The 27,687-nt window shown below is 26.5% G+C and overlaps 1 protein-coding gene across 1 annotated transcript; it reads left to right on the forward strand.

Annotated features, from left to right (window-relative positions):
• Positions 1 to 1,418: 1,418 nt before the first annotated feature.
• LOC111623936 (tyrosine-protein kinase Btk29A-like) lies at positions 1,419 to 27,095 on the forward strand. The gene is made up of 9 exons (XM_023366671.1): positions 1,419 to 1,630; positions 2,339 to 2,538; positions 3,631 to 3,695; positions 8,852 to 8,958; positions 10,907 to 10,995; positions 11,363 to 11,561; positions 14,310 to 14,428; positions 18,528 to 18,685; positions 26,560 to 27,095. Exons 1-9 carry the CDS (start codon positions 1,458 to 1,460, stop codon positions 26,629 to 26,631), a joined length of 1,182 nt encoding a protein of 393 aa, XP_023222439.1. The 5' UTR covers positions 1,419 to 1,457; the 3' UTR covers positions 26,632 to 27,095.
• Positions 27,096 to 27,687: the final 592 nt, after the last annotated feature.

Consider the following 27,687-nt stretch of genomic DNA (forward strand, 5'->3'; position numbering starts at 1 on the left):
TTAAGTCAAAAAAATTATTTTATGTAACACTGTTTTATTATTTATTTAACACTGCTTTCAGCTTTAGTTGAATCATATTCAGTTCATACAATTTAAATGGAACAGAATGCTGCTTTTAACTGATACAATAAGAGAAAGAACAATCAGATATAAAAGTTTAAAAATTCTTTAAAAAGAAAAGAACATGTAGAACTATAATAAAATGTATAACAAAACATCTATTAAATTAAAACCTAGGGTAATATTTGAATAACAATATATATTATGACATAAGGATAAAAGCTGCTTAATATAAAAATGACTAAGTTGTAAGCATTGTTATAAATACAAAAACATTAGTATTTAATATTAATGGTTTTTGAATTAATATTAGTTATGTGTTTTTCTGAAGTCTCTTTGTCTAGCAGAGGCTTCCAAGTGCTTTGTAAAGTTTATAATTTTTAAGTATTGTGATAATCTGTAAATATATATCTGTTCTAACAGCTTTATATGGAATTCTTTTCTAAATTTTTTAATCAGTGTTGTTTTGTCCCAACTACATTTTTTTTGCCATGTTCAAATCATTAAGGAAGTAGCTGCTTAATGGCAACTTTTGGCAATGGATCTAAAATGACCTTTGACCCTCACATTGATTGACCTACATGTTGAGCCTATACAAAAGTAATCTACATTTAGCTTAGATAGCCCTGTTGTGTATATCCCTGATTTGTGAATGTATTTAATTTATCCTTGTCTGTTCTCAGGAGGCATGACAGAAGGGTTTCTTTGAACACTTAAGTAATATCTTGCTCTATATCTGCTAGTGCTACTTTACTTTTTACTACAATTACAGCTTTTTTGTTTTATATTATAATGCACTTAATTTGCTTTCTTACAGATGCTTTAATAAGGTAATTTCTGACCTTCACAGGAATTTCATGATTGTAGGAAATTGTTTTAATTAGATCACTTTCTGAATTTTTATCAATTATTTTTGACAAAATGAGTAACAGTCTTTCTTATGAACATTTTTTGTATTTCCTTATGTAATGATTACAAAAATCTCAGATCTGTTCTTAAGAATGTATTTACAAAGGCTCTTGTCAAAGAAGAAAAGGAATACTTATAGAACAAAAGCAAAACTTTTGCAAGCTAAGGAAAAAGTATTTTGTTTTCTTTAATAAATAAAAGAAAACAAAATAATTTTATTTGTATTAAAATCATTTACACAAATAATCATATTTTTAGTGAAATAATCATTATGCAATTCAGCTTTACATGTATATAACAATGAAAGTTTGACAAAGGCACATGATTATAAACTGCTGGATTTTTATCATGCTATTTTTTAGTTAAATAAAAGTTAATTACAAATGAATTAGCATCAAAGTAAACATAGGTTTTCTTGTTTACATATGATGGTGTAAAAATCCAGCATCTTGATTTTAATTTTTATTTACTTATAATTTTGATTTTAAATGGCTTTCCTCAATTTTATAACAGAAGGAATTTATAATTTCAGATGGTATGCTGGAGATATGTCTCGACAAAAATGTGAAATTGTACTTAGAACTGAAAATAAAGAAGGAACATTTGTTGTTCGTAATTCTTCTACAAAAGGAATGTTTACACTATCATTGTTTACTAAAAAGTAATTACTTAATATTGTTTAATTATTGATTATAATTCTTTTTTAATAATAATATCTATTTTTGTTTTTATTTTTCTTCATTTTTTTTAGTAGAAGTAATAGAATTTTAAGTGTAGATTTTCATCATTTGCATATTCTCTACTAGAAAACAACTATCTAGTCTAAAGAATGAAATTTATTTTAATTTTAAGAAATAAATATAAAAAACTTTAGATTTACTATTATATCTTAGTTTTATCTTGCATATCATACATATCACTGAAAAATATGGATCCAGTAGAATTGCATATTGTTGTATGAAATGTATAACAGTGAGAGACAGTATGTTTAGTTTTAAGTATTGTACATAAAAAAAAAATGTAGAAAAGCTCTGTTGAGTGAAAAGCATTTTTCATTGGATTGATATTTCAGTAACAAATTGTATTACATGATAAATTTGTAAAAACTCACCAAAAGTAACATTTTAATTTCAGTTCTTTTGTTAGTGTACTGAGCATTTTGTTTATAACCTTTTGTTCTAAAATGCAATTATCAGTGTTGTTACTAATTTATTATTTATTATTTGTGTGATTTAAATATTTTAGTAGTTTTATATATGTACTAAATTCTAAGTTTTATATTGGATGCGGTCAATTATAAATTAATTTTAAATAAATTTACGATACATAAATTTTATTATATAACTAAGTATTTATTTTTATTTTAAAGTCCTCATCCTCAAGTCAAACATTATCATATTCGAACAAATGCCAAAATGGAATATTATTTATCTGAAAAACATATCTTCTCAAATATTCAAGATCTTATATATTATCATAAACATAATAGTGGCGGATTAGCAACAAGACTCAAACAACCACCTAGTAGCCAAACAAGAACTGCTCCAACTACAGCAGGGTTAAGTCATGGTATGCAAATATTGAATTCAAAATAATTTTATATTTTCAGTTTTTTTATAAATTGAGATTAATTTTAATTATGAAAAATCTTTAAAACTTGGTAGCATATTTAATGAAAAATAAAAATACTGCTAAATATGGCAATTAAAAACCATTTATTTTTATTTATTATTAATCTTAATTAGTTAAATCTTTATTGTTTTGTTAATTTTAAATTAATAATAGATTTTTGAATTTATTAATGGATTGTAAAAATCTAAAATATGCGAACTACATAAAAGGGCATATTAATTAAATGTTAACTAAACGTCAAAAATCAAAATTATCAAAAATTATATCTACTAAATCTTTCTGAAAGACGGTTTAAAAGCCTTACAATTATGTCAGTGTCTAAAATCACCGACAATTTCTGCTTAAGTTCATTTAAATTTAATGTTGCAAATGTATATTCTATTTTTGTATGGTTAACATTTGATTTTTAAATTTTATCATAATGTTTCTAAATTATGTTCCTTTCTTTACTTGAAGATGATATTGATAAAATATTGAAAGTGCAAGCAATGATTTTATAATAAAAATCGTTTATTGCCAATAAACAGTGGTTACCTCGTTCTTTAATTTTATAATATTTTGGCATGGTAAACCTAATCATTCTTTTATGCAGTTTTTGGATTTAATTTGTTTTAATTGATCAGAATATTATGAGATTATTCAAATGTTACATAACTAAATATTGGTGTATTTTTCACAGATGGCAATGGATTATTGTCTTTATATTATGATTTTAAATAAGAACCCTTACAACAAATTAAATAATGACATTTTTTAATGTGTTGTATATTATTATTTAATTTCTAAAGAATATGCATAAATCTATGTACGAATATAAAAATTTTTAAATGATTTTTCTTTTGGAGAAGAAAGAGATATTTTAGCATGATTAAATGCGAAGATTTTATTGCATTGCAAATTTTCAATTAAAATTAAATATTATTTTGTTTTGAAATTCTGAATTTTGTATATATTGTAGAAGTTTATAGTTAAATTAAGTTGAAATATCATCATTTAATTATTTAAATCAGGGTTTTTATATGTTTTTAGATAAATGGGAAATTGATCCTTCTGAATTAACTTTATTGGAAGAATTAGGAAGTGGTCAGTTTGGTGTAAGTATAAAATATAGATTAGAAATTAGAGTATTAAATATAAATTAATATTGAAAGAGCCACCGCAAACTACAGGATGCAGGAGCTAGCGTACGCTCGCTCGCGCTCCTAAGCCCCGCCTTTTTTCCCATGATGCTTTGAGCCATTTTTGCTAGGTAAGCTACGCGAGCACGAAGCAGCCGCAAACTACACAACGTTTGCTCGCGTAACGTAGTCCACATGACGTGGATTCCACAGATGTAGATTGGCTATAGAACAAGATTTTATTATAACCTATACTTGTAATCAGTCAGTTTTCGTTCCGAACTTTGAAACAGCATGGAAAAAACATGTTTACTAGTTAAGCCTAACTAGGCTTAACTAGCCGAAAACTATTTATACTGTATATTACTATTTACATACAACGGTTATACTATTTTCTTTTCAATACTGAATGTATTAATCATGTAATTTACGTACATCGATAAAATTCTATAATTTCTTTTTCGATATGTGACATGTTTATGTTGTCATCCATTTTTCCCGTCCTCTCTTGCTAGCGTAAATACTCTAGTTGTTGAAATATCTGAACAGCGAGCGTACTCTCGTATCGCTGCGCTAGCGAAGGAAAAACAGCGTGGGCAAGAAGACATGGGCGGAGCCTTCGACGTCATCGGTTGTCTAGCGCACGTTTGCTAGCGTGTTTGCTCTCGCAAAGCCCTAGTTTGCGGCGGCTCAAATTTTATTAAAAATTTATGTATGAATTGTTTTTCTTTATTAATAATAATAATAATAATAATAAAATTATCATATAGTATAATGAAATATATTATAAAAAATCTGGTTAATACTATTATTACTGCTGCAATTTAAAAAAATTGTAAACTTTTAAATTTCCACTGTCATCCATCTATCTGTTTGTCCTGTCTTTTCTTAATCTTGAGAACAGAGTAAGATAGATGAAAGACCTAACCAGATATGGAAACCTTAGGGGTAGGAGGCCTTGATTAACTATATACAAACTTTCAATGCAAATCAGAAGTCATGTTATTTCATTTCAAAAATTTTCCTGTGAAAGGTGTAAGATAGATGACTGGCATGACTCTGTTGTTGAAGGAAAAATATGATGTACACAGGCAAGACATTACTAATTTGAGGTAGCGAGCATATATTTTAAATTAAATAAATAAAAAATATGATAAAAAGATTTCAGCCCAGCATAGTGACAATGTCACAATAAATAATTACTTGTTTTATTTATAAATATTTTCTAATAGATATTTTTCTAAATAATCTTTAAATATAAATATATTCAAAGATTTTATGGAAAAATACTTTAAAAACTTAAAAGTATAAGGAACTAATATTACTATTTTTAAAGTTTTTCAGATTTAAAATTTCTGAAATAGTTAAATTGTTTTAGTTTTTAATATTACTCAGAATACAAAAAAATTGGCAAATGTTTTTGAAATTGCACATCAAAATATGGATATTTAACTTAAAATAAAAATTATTCCTTAAATTTATGGCTGAAAACTATGTTTAAAGAATTGAAATAAATCTACATCAAAATGAATTACACAAATAGGTAATGAAATAAACTAAACAAAAAACTGACCTGTACATAAATTTTAAAAATATTACTGAATGCAAATTAAAATAAAAATTAGTAATATGTAAATAAGTGAAATTAATTTAAATTGAAATGAAATTAGATAAGTTTTTATCATTTAATTTTTAGGTTATTTTTGGTATTATTTTAACATTTTTGTTTATGAATTATTAGATTGCAGTCATTACATCAGTGAAATATTACAGTTATTAATTATAATGAATTTTTACAATAAAAAAATAAAATACTGTATGCTATTTTGGGCATATATTATGTTGTTTGTAATATATATTAGAACTACATCTTTACAGGTACAGACATCAAAACAAAATGAGAAATTTTGTTTTGATGTCTGTACCTTAAATATTTTCATAAATATTTAAACTTTTCATTTTGTTTTGTTGTTTATAATATCATATTTTTGCTTGTAAAACACAAACTTTCAAAGTTTTACTTAAAAGTTCAATACAATTTGACATAAATAAATCTTATTATATTTAGTATATTAATTAAAATAATACTTTGTTTTTATTTCTGCTTGCTGAAACACTTATACAGAAATTAACATTACAAATTGTGGACACATTTGCAAATGAAGTATTCATATAAAGCTTAAGATAAATGCAAAAATACCACATGAAAATATTTTAGTTTTTGATTTTTGTATTGATAGCTGAAGTTGCAAAGATAATTTATGGATTGCCATGTATTTTAAACTATCGGATGTTTAAATCCTTCGTTGCTTGTGATACCATGTTGAATTTTCATCAATGTTAAACCTAATGAAAATTACACATTTTTGAAAAGAATAATTGTGGCTATAGTAATGTTCAAAATTATTTTTTATTTATCACAAACAAAATAGATATATTAATAAATTTTGTAAAAATCATGTAAAAACATTATATTTCGAAAGTTAGTTTTAATATAAAAATTATAACGACTAGTGACATCTAGTTTCAAAAATGTTTTGATGAACGAGATATCTTGGGTCAACCAGTCGAGGTCAGAGGTCATTACCTCAAGATATATCGGGAATAACACAGGATAGGTTAATGTTGTAGAACGAGTGTCCAACTCACGGCCTGCAGGCCACATGCCTCCCAAGGCAACTTCCAATGTGGCCCAATAAACGTGTAAACAAAACCAGCAAATTAATAAATTTATTTCAATGGCATAAACTCAAATAAGAAGTTTCACAAAGCCGTAAACCTTTATAAATGTTTTATTTTTGAGTGGAAAGGAAATATTTTAAAATATTTCGAAATATGTGAATGAGGAAGGCATAATAAATGAAGCTGGAATTGTGACTCAAAGAAGTATAGACTCAACTTCGGGGAAAGANTTTAGAACTGCTCCCTTCTAAATTTTTAGCAATACGAATTAAAAATAATACTTTGTTTTTATTTCTGCTTGCTGAAACACTTATACAGAAATTAACATTACAAATTGTGGACACATTTGCAAATGAAGTATTCATATAAAGCTTAAGATAAATGCAAAAATACCACATGAAAATATTTTAGTTTTTGATTTTTGTATTGATAGCTGAAGTTGCAAAGATAATTTATGGATTGCCATGTATTTTAAACTATCGGATGTTTAAATCCTTCGTTGCTTGTGATACCATGTTGAATTTTCATCAATGTTAAACCTAATGAAAATTACACATTTTTGAAAAGAATAATTGTGGCTATAGTAATGTTCAAAATTATTTTTTATTTATCACAAACAAAATAGATATATTAATAAATTTTGTAAAAATCATGTAAAAACATTATATTTCGAAAGTTAGTTTTAATATAAAAATTATAACGACTAGTGACATCTAGTTTCAAAAATGTTTTGATGAACGAGATATCTTGGGTCAACCAGTCGAGGTCAGAGGTCATTACCTCAAGATATATCGGGAATAACACAGGATAGGTTAATGTTGTAGAACGAGTGTCCAACTCACGGCCTGCAGGCCACATGCCTCCCAAGGCAACTTCCAATGTGGCCCAATAAACGTGTAAACAAAACCAGCAAATTAATAAATTTATTTCAATGGCATAAACTCAAATAAGAAGTTTCACAAAGCCGTAAACCTTTATAAATGTTTTATTTTTGAGTGGAAAGGAAATATTTTAAAATATTTCGAAATATGTGAATGAGGAAGGCATAATAAATGAAGCTGGAATTGTGACTCAAAGAAGTATAGACTCAACTTCGGGGAAAGAAGAGAAAGGCCAAAATATAAAAAGTAGTGAGACCTGTTATGCAAATATTGACCCTTAATTTTCCAACCTTCTTCACTTCTTTATCTTTTGTCCTTTCTCTCCTTTCCATGCTTTTGGGTCTATAATCCTTTGAATCCTAACTCCAGCTTTATTTAGTTATTCCTTCCAGCATTGCAAGATTTGGCTACTTTGCGTGAAAATTGGCTATCCTTTTATTAGTTTGGCATAAAAAATATCATTTGGCACATTGGCTACTTTTTGGGCCACATATTATTTATAAATATATTAGTTGAATAAAAATGCACTTTAAAATGGTGTTTTGTCATTTTTTATTAATTAGAGACCCAAATAAAACAAATATTTGTGTTTTTGAAATAAATTTTTGTGTCTCCTTTATAATAAATGAATATCTATTTCTAAGTAAAAATTAAAAATGTCTGCAGAAGTAATTTTTTTATATATCCTTTTTGTAATAAAGTTTTAATACTTACTACTATAATCTAGACATGTTAAGTATACTTGTATATTTAAGGATTGGGCAAAAATATACTTGGCCACAAGTATATTATATATACTTGTGGCCCAAAACTCCATGACTTCTTCCAATGTGGCCCAGAGAAACAAAAAGGTTGGACACCCCTGCTGTAGAATATTATTAGTTATTCAACATATTCATTTTGTAACATAATAATTTATTACAATATTTAGTGATGGCCCTCTTAATTACAGTGGTTAATTCATTAAATGTTTTTAATGTGATTAAAGTGAAAATAATTACTTATTATTAAAATAGAAAAATTGTTTTAATATCTTTGAAATGTTAGATTGAAAATGCAATGGTTGGATATAGAACTAAAATTAGCATGCAAGTCAGAATAAGAATTTCTAGAATGTTTCTGAATAACCACATGAAAATATTTCAATTTGGTTCCATTAATTAATATTATTATTAGAATAGAAGTCAGTTTAGAAGGAAGATATGAAAAAATTAACAATATAATGAAAGTAAAAAGTATTCAGTATAAATAAAGAAGTGCATTTTGAAATAATTTTTTTTTTTTACTTATTATCATGCATAAATCTAAAACTGTAGTGTTTGGATTAACTATGTATTCTAGAACTGTTTGAATTTTAAGATTTAATATTACATATAAAGTTTGAAATATTTATATTATTATAGTTTGAAATAATATAAATATATTCAGTTTCAGAAGGAAATTATTTCTTTAAAGTCTTTTCTATTTATTTATGAAGTTAAATTCATTTTATGGTTCTATTATTTATTAGACTAATAAATTAGAGATTAAAATAATTTCATGTATGTAAATAAATATCTATGAATGTAGGTTGTCAGAAAAGGAAAATGGAGAGGTAGCACTGATGTTGCAGTTAAACTTATGAAAGAAGGTACAATGTCAGAAGATGATTTTATTGATGAAGCAAAAGTAATGACGTAAGTAGTTTATGCATTATATGAATGTCAATTAACTTACATTTAGATTGATTTATACATCCTCCATCCTCTTATTGACATGTAAAAACATGAAAATTGAATTGTTTTAGAATTTAGCTATTCTGCAAAAATTGTAATAATGAATTAAATTTTTTTTATTGAAATGCATTATTGAAGTATTTGCTTGCATGTTAATGTTATATATTAATATAAAGGATTGTGATCAATATGCATTTTCTCCTATATCAGTATAATTTATAAGATGCAAGCATAATAGAATGCATTCTGGAAAATTACTATACTGGTTGAATCTGCACTAATCATGGAACATATTTAATAAGGAAAACAATGATTCATGTAAAAAGGAATTTTTTTCACTTAAAAATAATTAAAACTGACTTAATAATAGAATCTATAAAAAAAAGTATACATGAAAATGAAATAAAATAGGAGAGTTGTCCTTTTTTTTTTTTTTTTTTTTTTTATGATACTTTTGATAGCAACAAAATGTGTTTAATAGTTTTTTGCGCTAATGCTATGTAATTCGTTTGGATCTTATTCAAAATTATTTCAGAAGTAGATTTTTTAAAAAATGCACAAAAAAAGTCCAAATGACATATCACCAAAAGATAACAGGATAGGTGAGTAGTTTGACTATGCTAGGAATTTTGTTGATTTTTCTAAATATAAATAGGCAATATTGCTATCAGCATGTATAGTACAATATTTTTATGATTTAACATCTTTATTCATTAAATAGGTACAGTACTTACAGGTTACATGTAATTAGAAAAATTGTTTGTATTTTTCTTTCTTACATTACTTTCTATTAAAATAAATTTATAAGTTAATAGAACATCTGAAATGGTATTCATCCATTTTTTTTTTATTATTATTTATTTACCTTTTTACCAGTATTTATTAAAATTTATTTTTAAAACTATTGTTAGAAATTCTCTGATACATATTAGGTTGGTATTACTGCATTATAATGAATCATTGCACATTAATTGAATCCTGAACTAAATGAAGTTGCACTAAGCAAGGTATTTTTGTATACTTTATGATTTCTTCCTTCTAACTTGTGTCAACTAATCATTGTTTTCCATGTTGTTTATATTTATTAATCGTTTTATGTTCTTGGTTAGTATCAAACTTTTGTACTAGAACTCATAATACTAATCAGTCAATTTATTATTCAGCTTCTTAATTCATTGAGAACTTAAAATATTAACTAAGACCACTATCTCATTCTTGTGGCTTCTTTAATATATAACAAAATAAAGTAAAGAATGTTGTTTTTACTATATTTGTGTTATTTGTCTATTATTTGAGTTAATACTAAAAGATAACACTCATCTATATTTGTTTTAATGATAGATGTGTATTAATAACATCATATATGTCATTATAGTTTAGTACACTGTTGTGATTGTTGTTCAAAATATTTAAGAAATTACTGTTTTAATAAATCATATTTTTTATATATATATTTAATTCAATTAGCCAATTTCAAGATAAATATAAATATAATGAATCAATGTTTAGAATTTATTTATATGATGCAAATATTTACATAAATTTTAGAAACTTTTTAAATTGTTTTTAAACTAGATACAATTTAAGATAAAATTTTTATTAATAGTCTATTGCAAAACAAGTTTATTAGTAAACAAAAATTATTATTTACTTGTATGAACTACAGTTTTTTTAATTAATGAAAAACTATTTGCAATAATTTTTTTCTGATAGATTCTATAACTATAAGTATGATGTATTTAAATTAAAATTAATCAATCAATAAAAAAGTAATAATTTTCATGTAGACAGAAATATGTGAAAATATCCAAATAAATATTTTTTTACATTTTACTTTAAATTTTGTTTACTTTTAAATTTGAGGAAAAAACTTATTATAGGTAGTAATTATACTTAAATTTTTTTAAAGGAAACTTCAACATCCTAATTTGGTACAATTATATGGAGTTTGCAGCAAGCATAGACCAATATTTATTGTTACAGAATATATGAAGCATGGTAAGTTGTGAAAATGTTATTTAATAATTACATATATTGTAAAAACTTTAAATTACCTTTTAAAGATAAATCACATATAAATTATAAATTATTTTATGCTTTGCTTTATATATGTTATATAGCACTTTATTTCCAAACTGAAAACTAATACAATAGAATAAAAAAAAGATTTAAATTTGTTGATTACATTTTAAAAAAATTCACTTAGCCAGATGGCTGCAAAATGTTTATAAGTAATATTTTTAATAAAATTAATTATAATTATATAAAAAATTTGTAAAGATTGCATTACATTTAACTGTTTTCAAATATTTTTATTATAGTATATTGACTATTTTTAAAATTTTACTTGTATTTTATTTTTTAGGATCATTACTGAATTATCTTCGAAAATGTGAAGCTAGATTATGTCAAAAACCAGCAGTTTTATTAGATATGTGCATTCAAGTCTGCAGTGGAATGGCATATTTAGAACTATATAATTATATACATAGAGATTTAGCTGCTCGTAATTGTTTAGTTGGAGAAGGAAATGTTGTAAAAGTGGCAGATTTTGGTTTGGCCAGGTATGTAAATATTTTCATTTTTAGACAGTTTGTAAATTAAATAAAATATTTTTCGGATGGAAATTTGTTTCTAATTAGTGTAATTTTATTATTTTTTCGACGAAAATTTCTTACATATAATTTATATGTAATATTGTATCATTGTGTAAAATTACTTATGCATATTTTCTTTTACTTTTGTTTGTACTTGTTTAATATAAGTCATATTCCAATTTACATAATCAATCAAACAGTTGAAAATTATGGATTATTTTAAAACTATAATAAATATAATGATTATAATTAAATTAATCAATTAAAAAATTTAAAATAATGTTTAAGCCTGAAGTATGTTATCAGTTATTCTATTCAGAACTTCGTTTTTCTTTTTATTTTAAACATAATTTTGAATCATAATACATCACTACTAATTGGTTAATCTCTCCCTGGAAACATTTCCATTTATAGGCTCTCCATTACATTCAATATACTTCAATTTATCTTCTTGGTGTGTGTATACACTTTTATATAATAAACTGGAATTTAATACATATAACATTGAACCAAAAATATGGATTATTTTTATGCTATACTCAATTTACTTATTAAATAATTTTGCACATAAAGTTAGTGAGTAATGACTGGAATTAACTTAATAAATAATTTAGAAATATTCATGTATATTTACTTATCATACTATGTAGAAGTTGAAGCTAACTGAGTACACTAATGGTCCTTGAAGAGAATTATATCTAACAGGATAAATCAATCAGTTTGGTGTATTCAGGAGTGATATTTAGCCAGTATGTACAGTACTAACACAGTCATACTAATTATTAAATTCTAGAAATATTTCCATACTGATAGACATTAATTATGACTATAACATTTAATAATGTTAATTGACATAAGAAATTACATCAAAATCCTTTTGTCAAGGTGTAGTTCATACAAAGGCATCATTTAAAAAAAGATTTCACTAGCAATCCCCTAAAATGCATAAATGGTTTTGAAATTATTACAGTGATGTGTGTGAGTACTTACATCAACTATTGATAGATGACAGGTACACAGTTATAAATAAGATAAATTCTCTAACTTGCTTCTACATACATTTTTCTTTTTTAAATTACTTGCATTATATATGAATTAATATAAGCGTATATTAACTTTGAGTATCATCACTTGTTGCAATTATAATTTCAATTTTTGTTTATCTGTAGATAAGGATTGGAAATGTTCTATTTAATTCTTATTAAATTTATTGCAAGTTAGCTACTATTTACCTTTAGTATCAAATTATTAAATGAATAAATTGAATTAAGCACAAAAATATTCTGTAATTTCTGGTTTTTTAGTTGGTTGCTACAATACTCTCTCTCAAAAAGATTTTTACATTAAAAAATCAATAGTTGAACAATAATTCATAAAGTTTAGAAGTTGTCAAAGAACTCCATATTGAGTGACTTAATCAATATTATAATAACCATAAAATGCTAAATATATCATAATCCCGATTCCTCGAGCTTAAATATTGTAGTCAATGATGCTGTGTGTTAGGAAATTTATTCTTCCTATTGTGATTGAATTAGATGTTTATATTTGAGAAAATTTGCAGCGGAAGATTAACTTAAGTATTTATTTATAAAAATTTAAGTCTACTTCTATTGTATTAATTCTATAACCTATGGAAATCAGTTTGTTTATAGTATTGATTATTGTTAAAATTGTTCTTACTACTTGTTTTATATGCAGGTTGCATGTCAGCATGCAATGCATAAAACAAAATTTCATGTAAATTTGTACTCTATCCTAAGTAGTCTCAGATGACTGACTAGACACTTACGCAACCATTTACAATTAACAGAAAAACATTAAAACATTTAAAACGTTTTAAATAGGATTCATTGGTAACAATTAAGTTCAATATTTCTGAATATTCAGAGCAAAATTTTATTGTACTGTATTGAATATACACACTTCTTGAGAAAAGTACATAGAAACCAGTTTATCAGTAGTTCTATGCTCAAAATATGAAGCTGGAGAATCATGGTTACCCGAATTAAGAGTCAGATTCAATAGTACTAGGATTTTGTTAACTATTTGCCATCTTCAAAAACAAAATCCACATATGATAATCTTGTATGAAAAAAAACCATTCTGTAATATAATCAGAGTATTTAAGGTTACTGTGTTGTTTATATTGAGTATACATCTATGTTTAAACTGAATCCAGCTTATAAGCAATCAATTAATATTCATATTTAAGAAAATATCCATTACATACAGGGAGATGAAAAAGTAGGTATACAGTTGTAAATCTGAGACATGCACATGTTTGGTGTACATTATTATTATCATCTTTTATTATTAGTCATATTCCTTCTTTGTGATTTAATTTATGCATAAAAATAAATGTTTTTTTCTATAACAGCAAATATATACCTACTTTTGCACTACCCTGTAGATTGAATTAAATTTTGAATTTATTTTAACTTTTGGAAGTAATGAAACATCTTCATTAATAAATTTTTATTTAAAATTCAACAAAAAAAAATTAATTGAAATACAAATAGAATATTTCAATAAAAGTGTTTCATAAATTTAACAATAACTAATTCATTTTATGTAAATATTTTATCAGGATAAACCAATTATTTTAAAATTGATTGACTATTAATTTAAATTATCATCTTTATTTGTATGTACCTTTATAATAATTTACTTATTTGTGGCACTGTATATTTAATATTTATATTATTACTTCAGATATGTTATAGATGATGAATATACAAGTTCTGGAGGCACCAAATTTCCAATCAAATGGGCACCACCTGAAGTATTAGGATATACAAGGTTCAGCAGTAAATCAGATGTATGGGCATATGGTAAGTTCTTTTTTGATTATGTATGTGTTTAATATATAATGTTTATTAAGAAAAGTATAAACCATAGTGTATAAACAATGTCTATTAAAGAAATAAACAGTTTATGAGGACAATATATTTACCTCTACTTAGTCTTTTTGTGGAATTCATAAATTTATTTTGCAGTAATGTTAGCAGGTATGAAAATGTGAAAAAATGTAGTGGTATATGAAAAAATTGAAGCATTTATTTAAGTTAGATTTGATATTGAAATATAGACTTCATATAATACATTATATTATGGTACTTATCATTCATAATTTTGTTACAAAATATCATCATCATTCGATGCAATAACTGTTGTACTGCAGATAATTCCATTCAACATATTGGTTGTTGCTTGATGTTACAGATTGTGCTGTATTTTAGTGTGTTGTGGTTTTTCTATAATATATCAGTTCAGCTACAGTGCACTTAATATTGGTTTATTGCAGATTTTACAGGACATGGTAATATCAGTGTTGATAGTTGAGTTTAACATCATCTTTTACTTGTGAAGTCCAATCATCTTTTACTATTGTTACATTATTAGTAAAAAATACATAATCTAATATTTTGGCTTAAATTTAATGAAAATTCAAGAATAAGTGTTTTGTGAGAAACCAGGGGGGATAGAGCATCAAACTCTAAACCCCTTTTAATGGTGATGGTCTGGTGAACACCACTGACACTCACTGTCACTATCACACATCACACATTGCCACTGGATGGCTATTTAAAATACAAGGGCTATAATTCAAGTGGGGAGGTCACGTTGGGTAAGTTGATAGGATGTCCGTTACTCTGATTAGTGACAGGTTGACAGGTTAACTAAATAAGTTTAATAGAAAAATAAAGCATAAGATACAATATACAAGTGACAGATACAATTATAGCTATACATTACTACACTAAAGGTCAATGACCTAGACTATAGGCATTTATAATTATTACTACTGGCCCTAACTCAAATCCTAAATGACAGTGGGCTAAGATATAATTCTTGAAAGAGAGTGCACAAGAATTATTACCTTAGTTGACTGTCTTTGATGAGCCGATGTTTTCAGGTCGAATTGAAGTAAAATCAGTATCCAGTGCAGAGTCTTCTATGTGCACAGAGGGTGGCGAACTGGCTTTAACTGTGGCCACATGGGAAAATGTTCCCTTAGTATATGGTTAGAGAAAAGTAGTTTATGTCTGTTGTTGTCGACTTTGTCTGCTCCTACTAATAGGTGTCTGGCCATTATATGTTTATTCAGTGTGGGAATTTGATCAGGTGACCCATTTGTTTGGTAGCGATTGTTTGTAGATTTTCTTCTTACACTAAGTTAAGTATCAACTTTCTCACATTTGACAGTCGACTGTTATAACATAATTATGCTAATTTTGCAGGTCAATGTGAAGGAGGAAAGGACTTGTTGACAGTTATGTTAATACAGTGGGTAATTGGTTAACAAACAAATTTGATAATGAACACTTTTGCGAAAGATTTTTATGTTTGTAAACACAAGAAGAAGCAACATAAAATAATGAATACCGATTGGTCTTCCCTTGTCTTCAGGCAACAATTCAAACTTTTCGGAGCACGAGAGACATTGACATAGACGCTCAACCCGGTATATACTGATCAGATAGTATTCCTCCGAACTTTGAAACTCTCCTTTGTAATTCCAGTCTTTTATTTTTCTGACAGAAACAATTCTTTTATAGTATTTGCAAGACTGTCAGGCAGGCACTTGTTAAGTTTTGAATTGGTTTTTATTTTTGAAAGGAGCGAGTTTTATATCAAAGATAGAGGTGGGAATAATGATGTCTTATTGCTGGGCACTATGGCTTGAACAGGTCTACAGTAGGCTGCAGTTCTATCTTATCTAAGAAAGATACTGTATAATCAAGAAGACTCAAGCAGCTAAAGGAGTAACAAAAATCATATCTGAGAAATAAAGAACATTAAAGAGCTCATAATGAAACCTGATATGGTCTGACAGCAGAAGAACATTAAGAACTCTTGAATGAATAACACCAAGAAACTCGGCGAGATATGTTTTCTTATGAAAAAGAGGATTAATGCCATTATCTGCTATTAAAGATCTTTTGAAGAAGTGGGAGGATGTCAGAACAACAGTCTTAGAATGGCATCTAAACCAGATTGAGGTTAATAGACTTGGGGATCTCTACAATTACAATGCTATTAATTAATTACTTCTGAAAAATTCTGAAGAAGAGAGAAAAGCAATCGACATTAGACAGATTCTTTAACCTCCACAAATGGAAAAAACATGACTAATAAAAATACAAGACTGTGTATACATGTATTTTTATTATTACATATAAATAAACATAGTAAGAAAGTATATAATTTTTTATTTTTGGGGATCTCCAGAACGGGTTAATCAAATTCCCATAGAAACCTATGGTAAATCAATAATCGGTTAACGAACAGTTCGGAAAGTGAACAAAGTCTTGGAACGGATTATGTTCGTTACCCATTCACTGTCCAATCACTCACTGTATTTGGTAATTTCCCGTTCTTATTCCATGGGAACTGGACAGAAAAAGGAGAAAGTTTATAAAGCTTCTCTTTTCATTTAAAATTTATATAAAAACAGCCTTTGAATTCTCACGGTTTTATTAATGATGTAATTAGTAAAAAAAATAATTGTATACTTTCATAATAATTAAGACATATAACCTTTCCTGTTGAACTAGTTCAATGTCGTGTTACAGGGGTGTTTTCACCAATATTATTTAGCATATTTACTACTTTAATTCTGAATTGCTTGGACATAGAAATCTGTGCTCACTAAATTAAAATGTGTAAATTAAATATTTATCAACTAGGACAGGTAAAATATTAAAAGAGAACTGTTTTAATTGCAGAAAATAATATTTTGTGTGTAAAAGTAACAAGTATGAGAAATTGAGATATGTAATTCATTCACTGCATTAGATTGCAAATTCATGCTTTCTCTTCCAATCCCAGTTTTTATTTGTTACTTGAGAAAGAGAAGATAAATTACTTAAAAGGAAAATAACTTACACAAATTATATAGTTCATATAATTTGTGTAAATTATATGAACTATATAATTTGTGTAAGTTACATCTTAAAAATAAATTGTTAGAAGGATGAGCTTTCTGTGATTTGTAATGCAAATATTTACTAGGATGACTTAAATTTTTAGAAAGACGTTTTAATGTTTTCATAAATGAGAAATTATTGGACTTGCTATATAAATGAAGGATGTAAAGTATAAATATTTCAAAGCTGATATAAAGATCAATAATTATAATAAATCAATAATCATTGCCATCCAGAAATTTTTGAATTATAAAAATTGAATTTTGAAATACAGTAGAGCATCAATTATCCAAATCAATTGGGGACTAGGGTTGTTTGGAAAATCGATTTTTCAGATAACTGATTATGTACGAAAAAATATATTAACCTATCCCATGTTGAAATTTATTCAAATCCTGGCATATCCTTAAGTACCTTCTCATGGTCATGCCAGTGCTACCAGCTAAAACACGCACACCAACAAAAATAATGTTGTAGTAGCCCAAGACATAGCCAAAGATTGCAGCACCACAGTACTAGCGGAAATTAAATTTGCCAACTGGAAAGCTTTCGGTTAATTGACGTTTCAGTTGATCGATATTCAGATATTTAATGCTCTACTGTATTTTATAAATCTACATTAAAATAATTTTTAAAAAACACTATACACTATTTCTAAAATTGCCAGTAAATAAAGATAAATTGTGTTCAGAAAAATCAAAGAATATTAAATTAGAAACAATTTTAATATGATGATACTCAAAAGTAAAGAAAATAATTCTTAATTAATAATCATTATTCATAGTCAAGTAGTTTAATAAGAATGAAAATGTTTTGATTATTTTAAGTTAATAGTTCATAAAATAATTGCTGAATAATAAAAATCTCAAGGTATTTATTATTTTTGATTTCCTTTATTACTATTTATTATTTTTTTCATTTTTGCAATAAATTAGGGAATTAATTAGTAGTAGTTGTTCCAATTTATAAATTTGCTTAATTTTATTTTTATTATTATTAGGAGTACTTATGTGGGAAGTATTTACTTGTGGAAAGATGCCTTATGGTCGTGCTACTAATGCTGAAGTTGTTGAACAAGTACAAAGAGGACAGCGATTAGAAAGACCAAGAGCATGTCCACGAGAAGTTTATGTAATTATGAGGTCTTGTTGGGAAAAGGTAATTGAATTAAACTATGCTAAGTAGAAGAAATATTTGTAATGTTAATTGAATATTTAAAAATAAGGATTATCCTAAAACATGCACAAAGTAATGTTACTAATGCTATTAAAATGGTTTAAATAAACAATATTTGCACTAACATTTAAATCAATATCCTTGGAGACCTACAACTATTTCCCAACATTGCGATAGCTGTGTATACATTAGGTTATAACTGCAAGCAGTGTATTAATTATTGAAAAATATTGGTCACGAAATTGTTCTTCAGCTCAGGATACAGGTCATAATTAGGAGACCTATGTCCAGTCTGTAGGTCAGATGAGGACATGTTTTTCTAATTGTAATTGGTAAAAACGTCATATCTTGCATAAGTTCTTGCATTATCATAAAGAATTAACACACTAGATTTCAATAACTGTAGTTGTTCTTGTAAATTTTCAGTTGCAATTTCTGATGCAAAATTGTTGCAACAACCTGTGGAAACTGGAGATTACTCCAATTTCCACAGGTTGTTGGAATAACACCTTTTTAATTATTTGCCATTATGATCATTTATTTAGCTTTTAACTGTTTTCCATGACATTTCAAGGGACATAGTGAAGAAGGATGTTTTCCATTGAGCTGCTTGTGATTTCAGTTCAGGTTTTAAATCATATTTCTACATCAGGATGTATGATCATGTAGTTTATATTCTAATTGTAAGATTTTTTATTTGTAAAGTTAGCTTCTTGTCCTTAATTCATTTTTATAAAAAAAAAATATTCTATGCCTACTTAAGCCTTTATTCAGTCAGGAGTTATTACACTTGTAGTATGGAAGGAAGAAAAAACTTTGTTTTCCATTTTATTATTATTATTTTTCCTTATTTCTCCCAAATGCATTTCAAATATTTTCTGTTCTTCTTTAATGGATATAAAGGTAAGATTATTTGGCACAATATTTACAAGATAGCATATAATCAGTAATACCTCACAAATTTATAAGAGCTTTCATTTAACATTTTGACTTGACCTGAAGCACTTTCATTATCAATTTCAACTGCTTCTGCACAGACATTTTTTTTTTTTAGAAAAGCACTGACATGTTTAGTAAAAGTTCTGTTTGTTAATGTGAAAAACAAAATCATGCTTGTCTGTAAGGAGAAGTATGCTTGTCCAGTGTGCATTTTTGGAATAATCTTTTTATTAAAACAAGGCTTTAACTAATTCCTTTCTCATAATATTAATTCACAATAAATAGTGTTTTATTAATTGTAAACTAAAGATAAGAAAAATTTGAAAATTCAGAATTCTGGTAATAAAAATCTGATTTAAGAATAGTTTAATTCTTAATTTTAAACTAATTAAATGCAACAGAAATATGAAATAATTTAAAGTAATATGCAATATACAACCATACTAACATTTAGCAATTTGTGTTTGAGTAACATTGCAAAACTTTGCTTTATATTAATTAAGCATTTATAAGCATTAATAAAGCTATATTTTTGTTGTTAGTATTATTTGAAAGATATTCTATAAAATTTATCTAATTTGAAGTGTTTCACTACTATTAATTATTAATGTATTTCAAATCTTGTAATATACAAGGTCTGTTCAAAAAGTATCGGACCTTTGGTCGGCAAAAATAAATTTATTGACTTTGAGGTACAAAACCCTAATCCCCTTCAAAGTAGTCTCCTTGGTAATGTATACACTTCTCCCAGCGTTCCTGCCATTGCTGGAAACACTGCTGGAACGCATCTTTTGGAATGGTTATCAGCCGGTCCGTCGCATTTCGCATGATGTCTTCTCTCGACTAAATTTGGGTTCCTTTTAGCGGCATTTTCAGCTTGAGAAATAGCCAAAGGTCACACGGAGCCATGTGGAGAGAGTACGGAGCGTGACGAACCACAGGAGTATTGTGTTTGGCGACGAAAGCCCGAATCAGATGCGCAGAATGGGCGGATGCGTTATCACGATGGAGCTGCCAAGTTTTGATCGACCACAGATCCGGTCGTTTGCGTCGCACTGTATCGGAAAGACGACGAAGGACCTCCTGGTAGTACTCCTTTGCGATGGTTTGGCCTTGTGGTGCGTACTCACGACACACCACCCCACGAGAGTCGAAAAAACTGTCAACATGACCTTTGATATTGCTGCAGACCTGCCGCGCTTTTTTTTGGCCTCGAGGATCGTCCCCGAAAGCCTGCTGAATCTTGCGAATGATTTACACTCGGGTATCGCCAAGGTTTTTGGCAAAATTTGATGTAATACCGCTGCTCGCGTTGTTCAGTCATTTTTCAGCTTAGTGGAATCCGACGAGAGCGCTCTACATGACCTCACTCATAGGCCGATTGCCAACGACTGACGCTTCCTGCAGGCGGGAAAAAATTCAGAGATGTGCATGACTGTCCCCTCCACAACTCCACCAAAGGAGGCCTCTCGCGCATCATTGGTTTACACGGAAAAAAATAAGGTCCGATACTTTTTGAACAGACCTTGTACAAATATTCTGAATAAAAAAATAATTTAAATTTTTAATATAAAAATTTTTTAAAATTAAAATCAGTAATAAAGGTTTATAATAAAAGTAATTAATTACAGATAATAATTTTTATCCAAATTGAAAGAGATTCAAATTATTGAATTATAAATTTTGTTATATAGCAAGTAAAGTTTTATTGGTCATTATGGAAGTGAATGACATTATTTTTTTAATTGCTCAGGATTGAAATTTATTTCAATGATTTATTATTATTATTAATTTATTTTTTCAGTGGAAAACTATGGTCAGAGTTTAAAAAATAGTTATAATTTTCATTGCTAGTGATCTGTGATGGTGTCATACATATCATAACATCAGCATTCTGGGAACTTTGTCTTTTCTAAACTACAGCAAAGCTGATGAGACACTGTTTGACATATTTGGCAGCGAAAGGGTGATTATTGCTTATTTACCTGACCGCGTGACTTCTGGTTACAGGGCTGTTTGAAAAGTAGGGTTTATACAAGTAGAGTTGCAGATTTATGAGAATTAAAGAGGCAACTGGAAAGAAAAGTGAGTCTCATCTGTTCTGATATGTTGCACTTGACTGTTGCTAATGTGAAGTCAATTGCAGTGACTGAGAGTGGCAGAATGTTGAACAGTTTCTTTGATGCTGTAGCAACAGTAGTGCTATTACAAACCTCTTGTGGTGAAAATTGTAACCGTTTTTGAAACTCCCATAGTTTTCCTGTATCAAAATAAACATTGCCTGCAAAATTTTATCAATCTATCTCTAACAGTTTTGTTTCCAGATTGGTCAAAAGTGATATACTTTATTTTGGTCTATATGGCTTGATTATTATTTTACATTACTTAAAATACAGTAATTTATTTCATTTATACTTTATGTTACATTTCACCATCTGTTGCAAAAGTATTCTAAAATTAAGTTATTGTTTCTAGTTTACTAGCATTCAGTTCGTGCAATTTTTACTGCCCCTGCTATTATAGAATATAATATACAGAAATTATGGCAATCAAATTTTGATCTCCTCTTGTTTTTTGCATTTCTCAATGTTTTGACACTCCAAGAGCCCAAAAATGTAAAAAACATGCTTACAAAGTTTTGTATGCATGATGACTATGACCAGGTCATAGCAAGATTTGCATATGATTACATTGTGGCAGAATGGACTTCTGCAGGATGGGATTTTGAAGCTGCTAATACAGTGGCAAAAATGTGTCAATCACTCAAGCAGATATTTGGAAAAGTAGCAATATGTTCCAAGGTACATTGACCACAAGAAATATTAAAGAAAATTGTTATTGAATTCATGCAATATTGGTTGGCTTATAACTTTTGGTACATGCCACATATATAGAGCCATGTATAGGCATTCTTTGCCAATTGCAGGGTTATAGTCCAATAAAAGACTTGGTTGATCAAAATGCAGTCACTGAAACATGACTCTGTGGACCTTAAAGAATTAGAAGAAGAATAACCAAGTCATTGAATGTGTGTTTTATAATGAAAAAAATTTTACATCAATAATATAACAGCATAATGAAAATTTTTATAAATCACAAGAAATGAAAAAAATTTTAAAACTCAAACTGAATGAGAAACATCATAACTCTTCATAAGAAAGCTGAGAATTAAAGCCTGGATAATTTGGCTTTTCAAATATCTTTGAACTATTTATAGGGTGCTAACAATGTTTAAAATATAAAAATATTTAATATTTTCATTAAACTCAATTCTTCAGAGAAATTTGATTATTTTGAAACCACATTTGGGGAAGATCATGATTGACAAATGATTTGGTGGTTTTATTTGTTGCAAGAGTATAAATAGAGTAACAAGATATAATACGATTTTTTTTCCTTATGTAATTTTTGGTTTTGGACTAAATCTAACAGTTAAAATAGTTATAAATTATAATTTCTGAATTTATCTAATCAAGAACATTTTTAGTTAGGATGTGATTTCTCATTCCCTGTTTAGTGTAAAAACAAACAATTTGATTAAAAATCGCATTTTAATGAGCAGATTCAAAAATGCAATGTATTACCTTTACTTGATACTTATTATATTAATCAATAAATAATTGATTATGATTCTGTTTAAAATGTAAAAATACATCCTTTTTACTATTATTATTTGTCTGCATGTTAAAATGAAATAAGTTAGTATTACTGTATATGTTTCATTTGGAAATAATTACAACATTCTTGAGAATAATCTGAAAAGTGAATAGTGATAAATTACAAAATGAAAATTAAAAATTATTTCCCTAGCATATACTTCAAGATTTGTATAAGTATTCAACAGTAATAAAAAATATTGTTTTGGATGTAAATTCTCTTACATAATCTTACTTCTCTTTTACATTGGATAAAAGATGTGGAATAACGTTAATCAGAAAAATTTTGACTGTAAATTAAACTTAGAAATTACAATATTGTAACTATTATATTTAGCATATATTTATTGTCATTTTCTGTACAATTATTTCTTAATTTATGCAAAGGTTCCAAGGATCATATGCTCCAGAATGTCTAATGCAATTTAAATTTGTGCGTAATATAAATTAAACACAAACTGAAATTTGCATAAGACAATCAACAAAAAAAATATAATAGGTCTTTGAGAGTAACTTTTATATTTTAGCAAAGTTATACTTTATTGTAAAGTAAAAAAGTAAAATATGCACTTCCAGTAGATGACAAGTTGACAATCATCAATAAAACAAAAAGAAAATAGCAGGCTCTCTGACTTCTCGGTGTCAGAATAGCCTGCTGCCAAGAAGCCAGATGGTGAGCTTCTTGTAGTGATTTTCTATGTAAGTTTGTAATTTAAACACATGTAAATTAAAGGCCAGTCTATTTACATCTTTGAAAAGATGAAATATTTTTTTCAAGTTATTATTTATGATAAAAATTACATATGATTAAATTCTGGCATCTTTTTAATAAGAAATTTTTAATATTTTCAAAAGTAAAGAAAAAGAAAACAAAGGAAAAACCATAAAAGTTACAGCTTTTATGTGACAGAAAAAGCAATATGAATTTAACAAAGAATTTTCAAAAATAACATTGTTAACTACAGGGAGTCTGACATTTTTGTCAGTGTTTAATTTTTTTTTATTTAATTAATTAATTAATAAATTTTAATATTTTATTGTACATTATAAAGCAATTTTTATATACATAAAAGCAATTTTTGTAATAATTACATTAAAATATGTTGATATTTTAAATTAATTATTGGATTGTTAGTATTATCTGATAATGAATTTTAAATAATTTGTCTTTTGTTTAGCATTGATAAACAAAATAATTTTTCAATTGTTTCAATAATTTTGAATACAATAGAATCTACTTATAGTTATCATTTCTTAGTTTATTAGAATTAGCATGTTTCAAAACAAATAAAATAAAATGCATTTACAAACCTTGTTTATGGTAATCATTTTTAATTATCATTATTTTTAGGTAAAGAGGCATTTTTAACCAATTAAAGATTACATTGCTTAAACAACAGTATTTATACAAGAATGGATGAATTAATATTAATTAATAAATCTTCAAATTACATTTACAGTTCTACATTTTTAATTGTATTAATATGGCCTTTTGATATCAAAGTCAATAAAACTAGAGATTCCACTAATTGTATTGTTATTTAAGGTCAATTCATACTTTATAGAAAAGAGGACAGAAAATGATGCTAAATTAGTTTAGTGCATAACATTTCACACATTATTTGTGCTTTTGTTCTCTTTTGGTTCATAGAGAGAAGTAGAAGAAAGTTTTATAATTTTTTTTATACATTGCAAAAAAGACTAATAAATTACCTGAATGTAAAGATATAAAGTTTGAGTAAACATTAATTTAAACCTTACATAAAATATCAAAAATATATTTTAAGACTATCTTTCTAACTTCCTTTTGTTGGATTGTAATATTCTTCACTTTCTTTCTTCTTAAAGTTATTAGAAACAGGTGTTCTTCTCTTTTAAAGCATTTTACAAATGAGTTATGGAATTGATGAGCACTCTGAAGTGCATCAGAGCAAGATAATTTAAACCAAGAGTGCCACCAACACATTTCTCACTCATTATTTCAAAGTATAAACATTTGTGAGGATATTAGAACAGAAAGGAGAACGGATAAATTCTCTTCTCTTTTCCATTCTTACCAAGTATGTTACCAGTTACCAGTATAAGAGACACTCAAAATAATAAGTTGATTCTATTATTATAATAATTACATTAAAATATGTTGATATTTTAAATTAATTATTGGATTGTTAGTATTATCTGATAATGAATTTTAAATAATTTGTCTTTTGTTTAGCATTGATAAACAAAATAATTTTTCAATTGTTTCAATAATTTTGAATACAATAGAATCTACTTATAGTTATCATTTCTTAGTTTATTAGAATTAGCATGTTTCAAAACAAATAAAATAAAATGCATTTACAAACCTTGTTTATGGTAATCATTTTTAATTATCATTATTTTTAGGTAAAGAGGCATTTTTAACCAATTAAAGATTACATTGCTTAAACAACAGTATTTATACAAGAATGGATGAATTAATATTAATTAATAAATCTTCAAATTACATTTACAGTTCTACATTTTTAATTGTATTAATATGGCCTTTTGATATCAAAGTCAATAAAACTAGAGATTCCACTAATTGTATTGTTATTTAAGGTCAATTCATACTTTATAGAAAAGAGGACAGAAAATGATGCTAAATTAGTTTAGTGCATAACATTTCACACATTATTTGTGCTTTTGTTCTCTTTTGGTTCATAGAGAGAAGTAGAAGAAAGTTTTATAATTTTTTTTATACATTGCAAAAAAGACTAATAAATTACCTGAATGTAAAGATATAAAGTTTGAGTAAACATTAATTTAAACCTTACATAAAATATCAAAAATATATTTTAAGACTATCTTTCTAACTTCCTTTTGTTGGATTGTAATATTCTTCACTTTCTTTCTTCTTAAAGTTATTAGAAACAGGTGTTCTTCTCTTTTAAAGCATTTTACAAATGAGTTATGGAATTGATGAGCACTCTGAAGTGCATCAGAGCAAGATAATTTAAACCAAGAGTGCCACCAACACATTTCTCACTCATTATTTCAAAGTATAAACATTTGTGAGGATATTAGAACAGAAAGGAGAACAGATAAATTCTCTTCTCTTTTCCATTCTTACCAAGTATGTTACCAGTTACCAGTATAAGAGACACTCAAAATAATAAGTTGATTCTATTATTATAATAATTACATTAATAAAAGTTATTAAATTGCATTTAATAATTTTTATTAGTATTTTGTTGATATAAGATTACTATAATTTATAATTTTTTAATTTTCAAACAGCATCCAGAAGATAGGCCATCATTTAGATCTCTAAATCAACAGCTTGAAAAAATTTTGGAAGAAAAGGATTAGAAGATAAAGTTTAGTAATAATTAAAATAGTAATAATTTACAAGTTATGATTTTCCTGTTTTTCACTAAGATGTAAAACAATATTTCTAATGATAATATGAAAAAGATTTTTCATATTATTGATATCAATTTTTATATTATTTGAGACATAATGAAGTGTTATGCCTCAGAACTCAAAATGCAATTTACATTAGTATTTTAATTGAAAATATACATTAATTCTAAAGAAATAATTTAAAAAGCAACTCACAACTTTTACAAAGAATATTACTATATTATGGCAGTTAGTCAGCCATACTATAGTAGAGATTGCCTTCTTTTTCCATAACATATCAATATTCTTGTCTGTTCTTAATTTTCCACTATCATTTAATTAAAAATAAGTAGTTATTTTATAATAATGCATAATTTTGTTAAATTTTAATTTAAAATTCATACTTTATTTTGTATTAATTTAATAATGTAAAGTATNCAAATCCTGTTTTTTTGTAGCTGTTAATTTATTATTCATTAAAATTGCCAATAAATGACAATATTTATAATGGAAAATTGTTTTATTAATAATAAATTTTCATTCCATTCAAATTATTGCAAGACTTGGTAAATTAAGCAATAAATATTGATATATTTGTTCGTAAAAGTAAAATTCATCATATCTTCTTTTTCCTTTGACAACTCCCATGAAATTTTTTCTTTTTCTTGTTTTCTGCTTTGGATAATTGACATGAATTTTAGAAGCTCTTTCATTACAGTGAGAAAAAAGATTTATGAATATATAAAAACAAATATTTACATTAAAATAAATGTATAAAATAAGCACAATATGAAGAGAATACAAGATTCTTAATACAGAAATTTAAAAATCAAAAATTTTTGATAAATTTTTCTATTTTAAGATTGAAAATTGCTATAAAATACGAAAGAAAATTCTTTTGAAACTATTTTCTGAACTGCATTAAAATGAATGATTTTTGACTAAAAGATTAGATATACAGACATACTTATTTTTAGTCTGTAATAATCTTGTAAATTTATGATGATAAATCTCATATACTAT

This window comes from Centruroides sculpturatus, unplaced genomic scaffold (assembly GCF_000671375.1).
Source record: "Centruroides sculpturatus isolate CEXI.00-Female unplaced genomic scaffold, Cexi_2.0 scaffold455, whole genome shotgun sequence".
NCBI classification, from domain to species: domain Eukaryota; kingdom Metazoa; phylum Arthropoda; class Arachnida; order Scorpiones; family Buthidae; genus Centruroides; species Centruroides sculpturatus.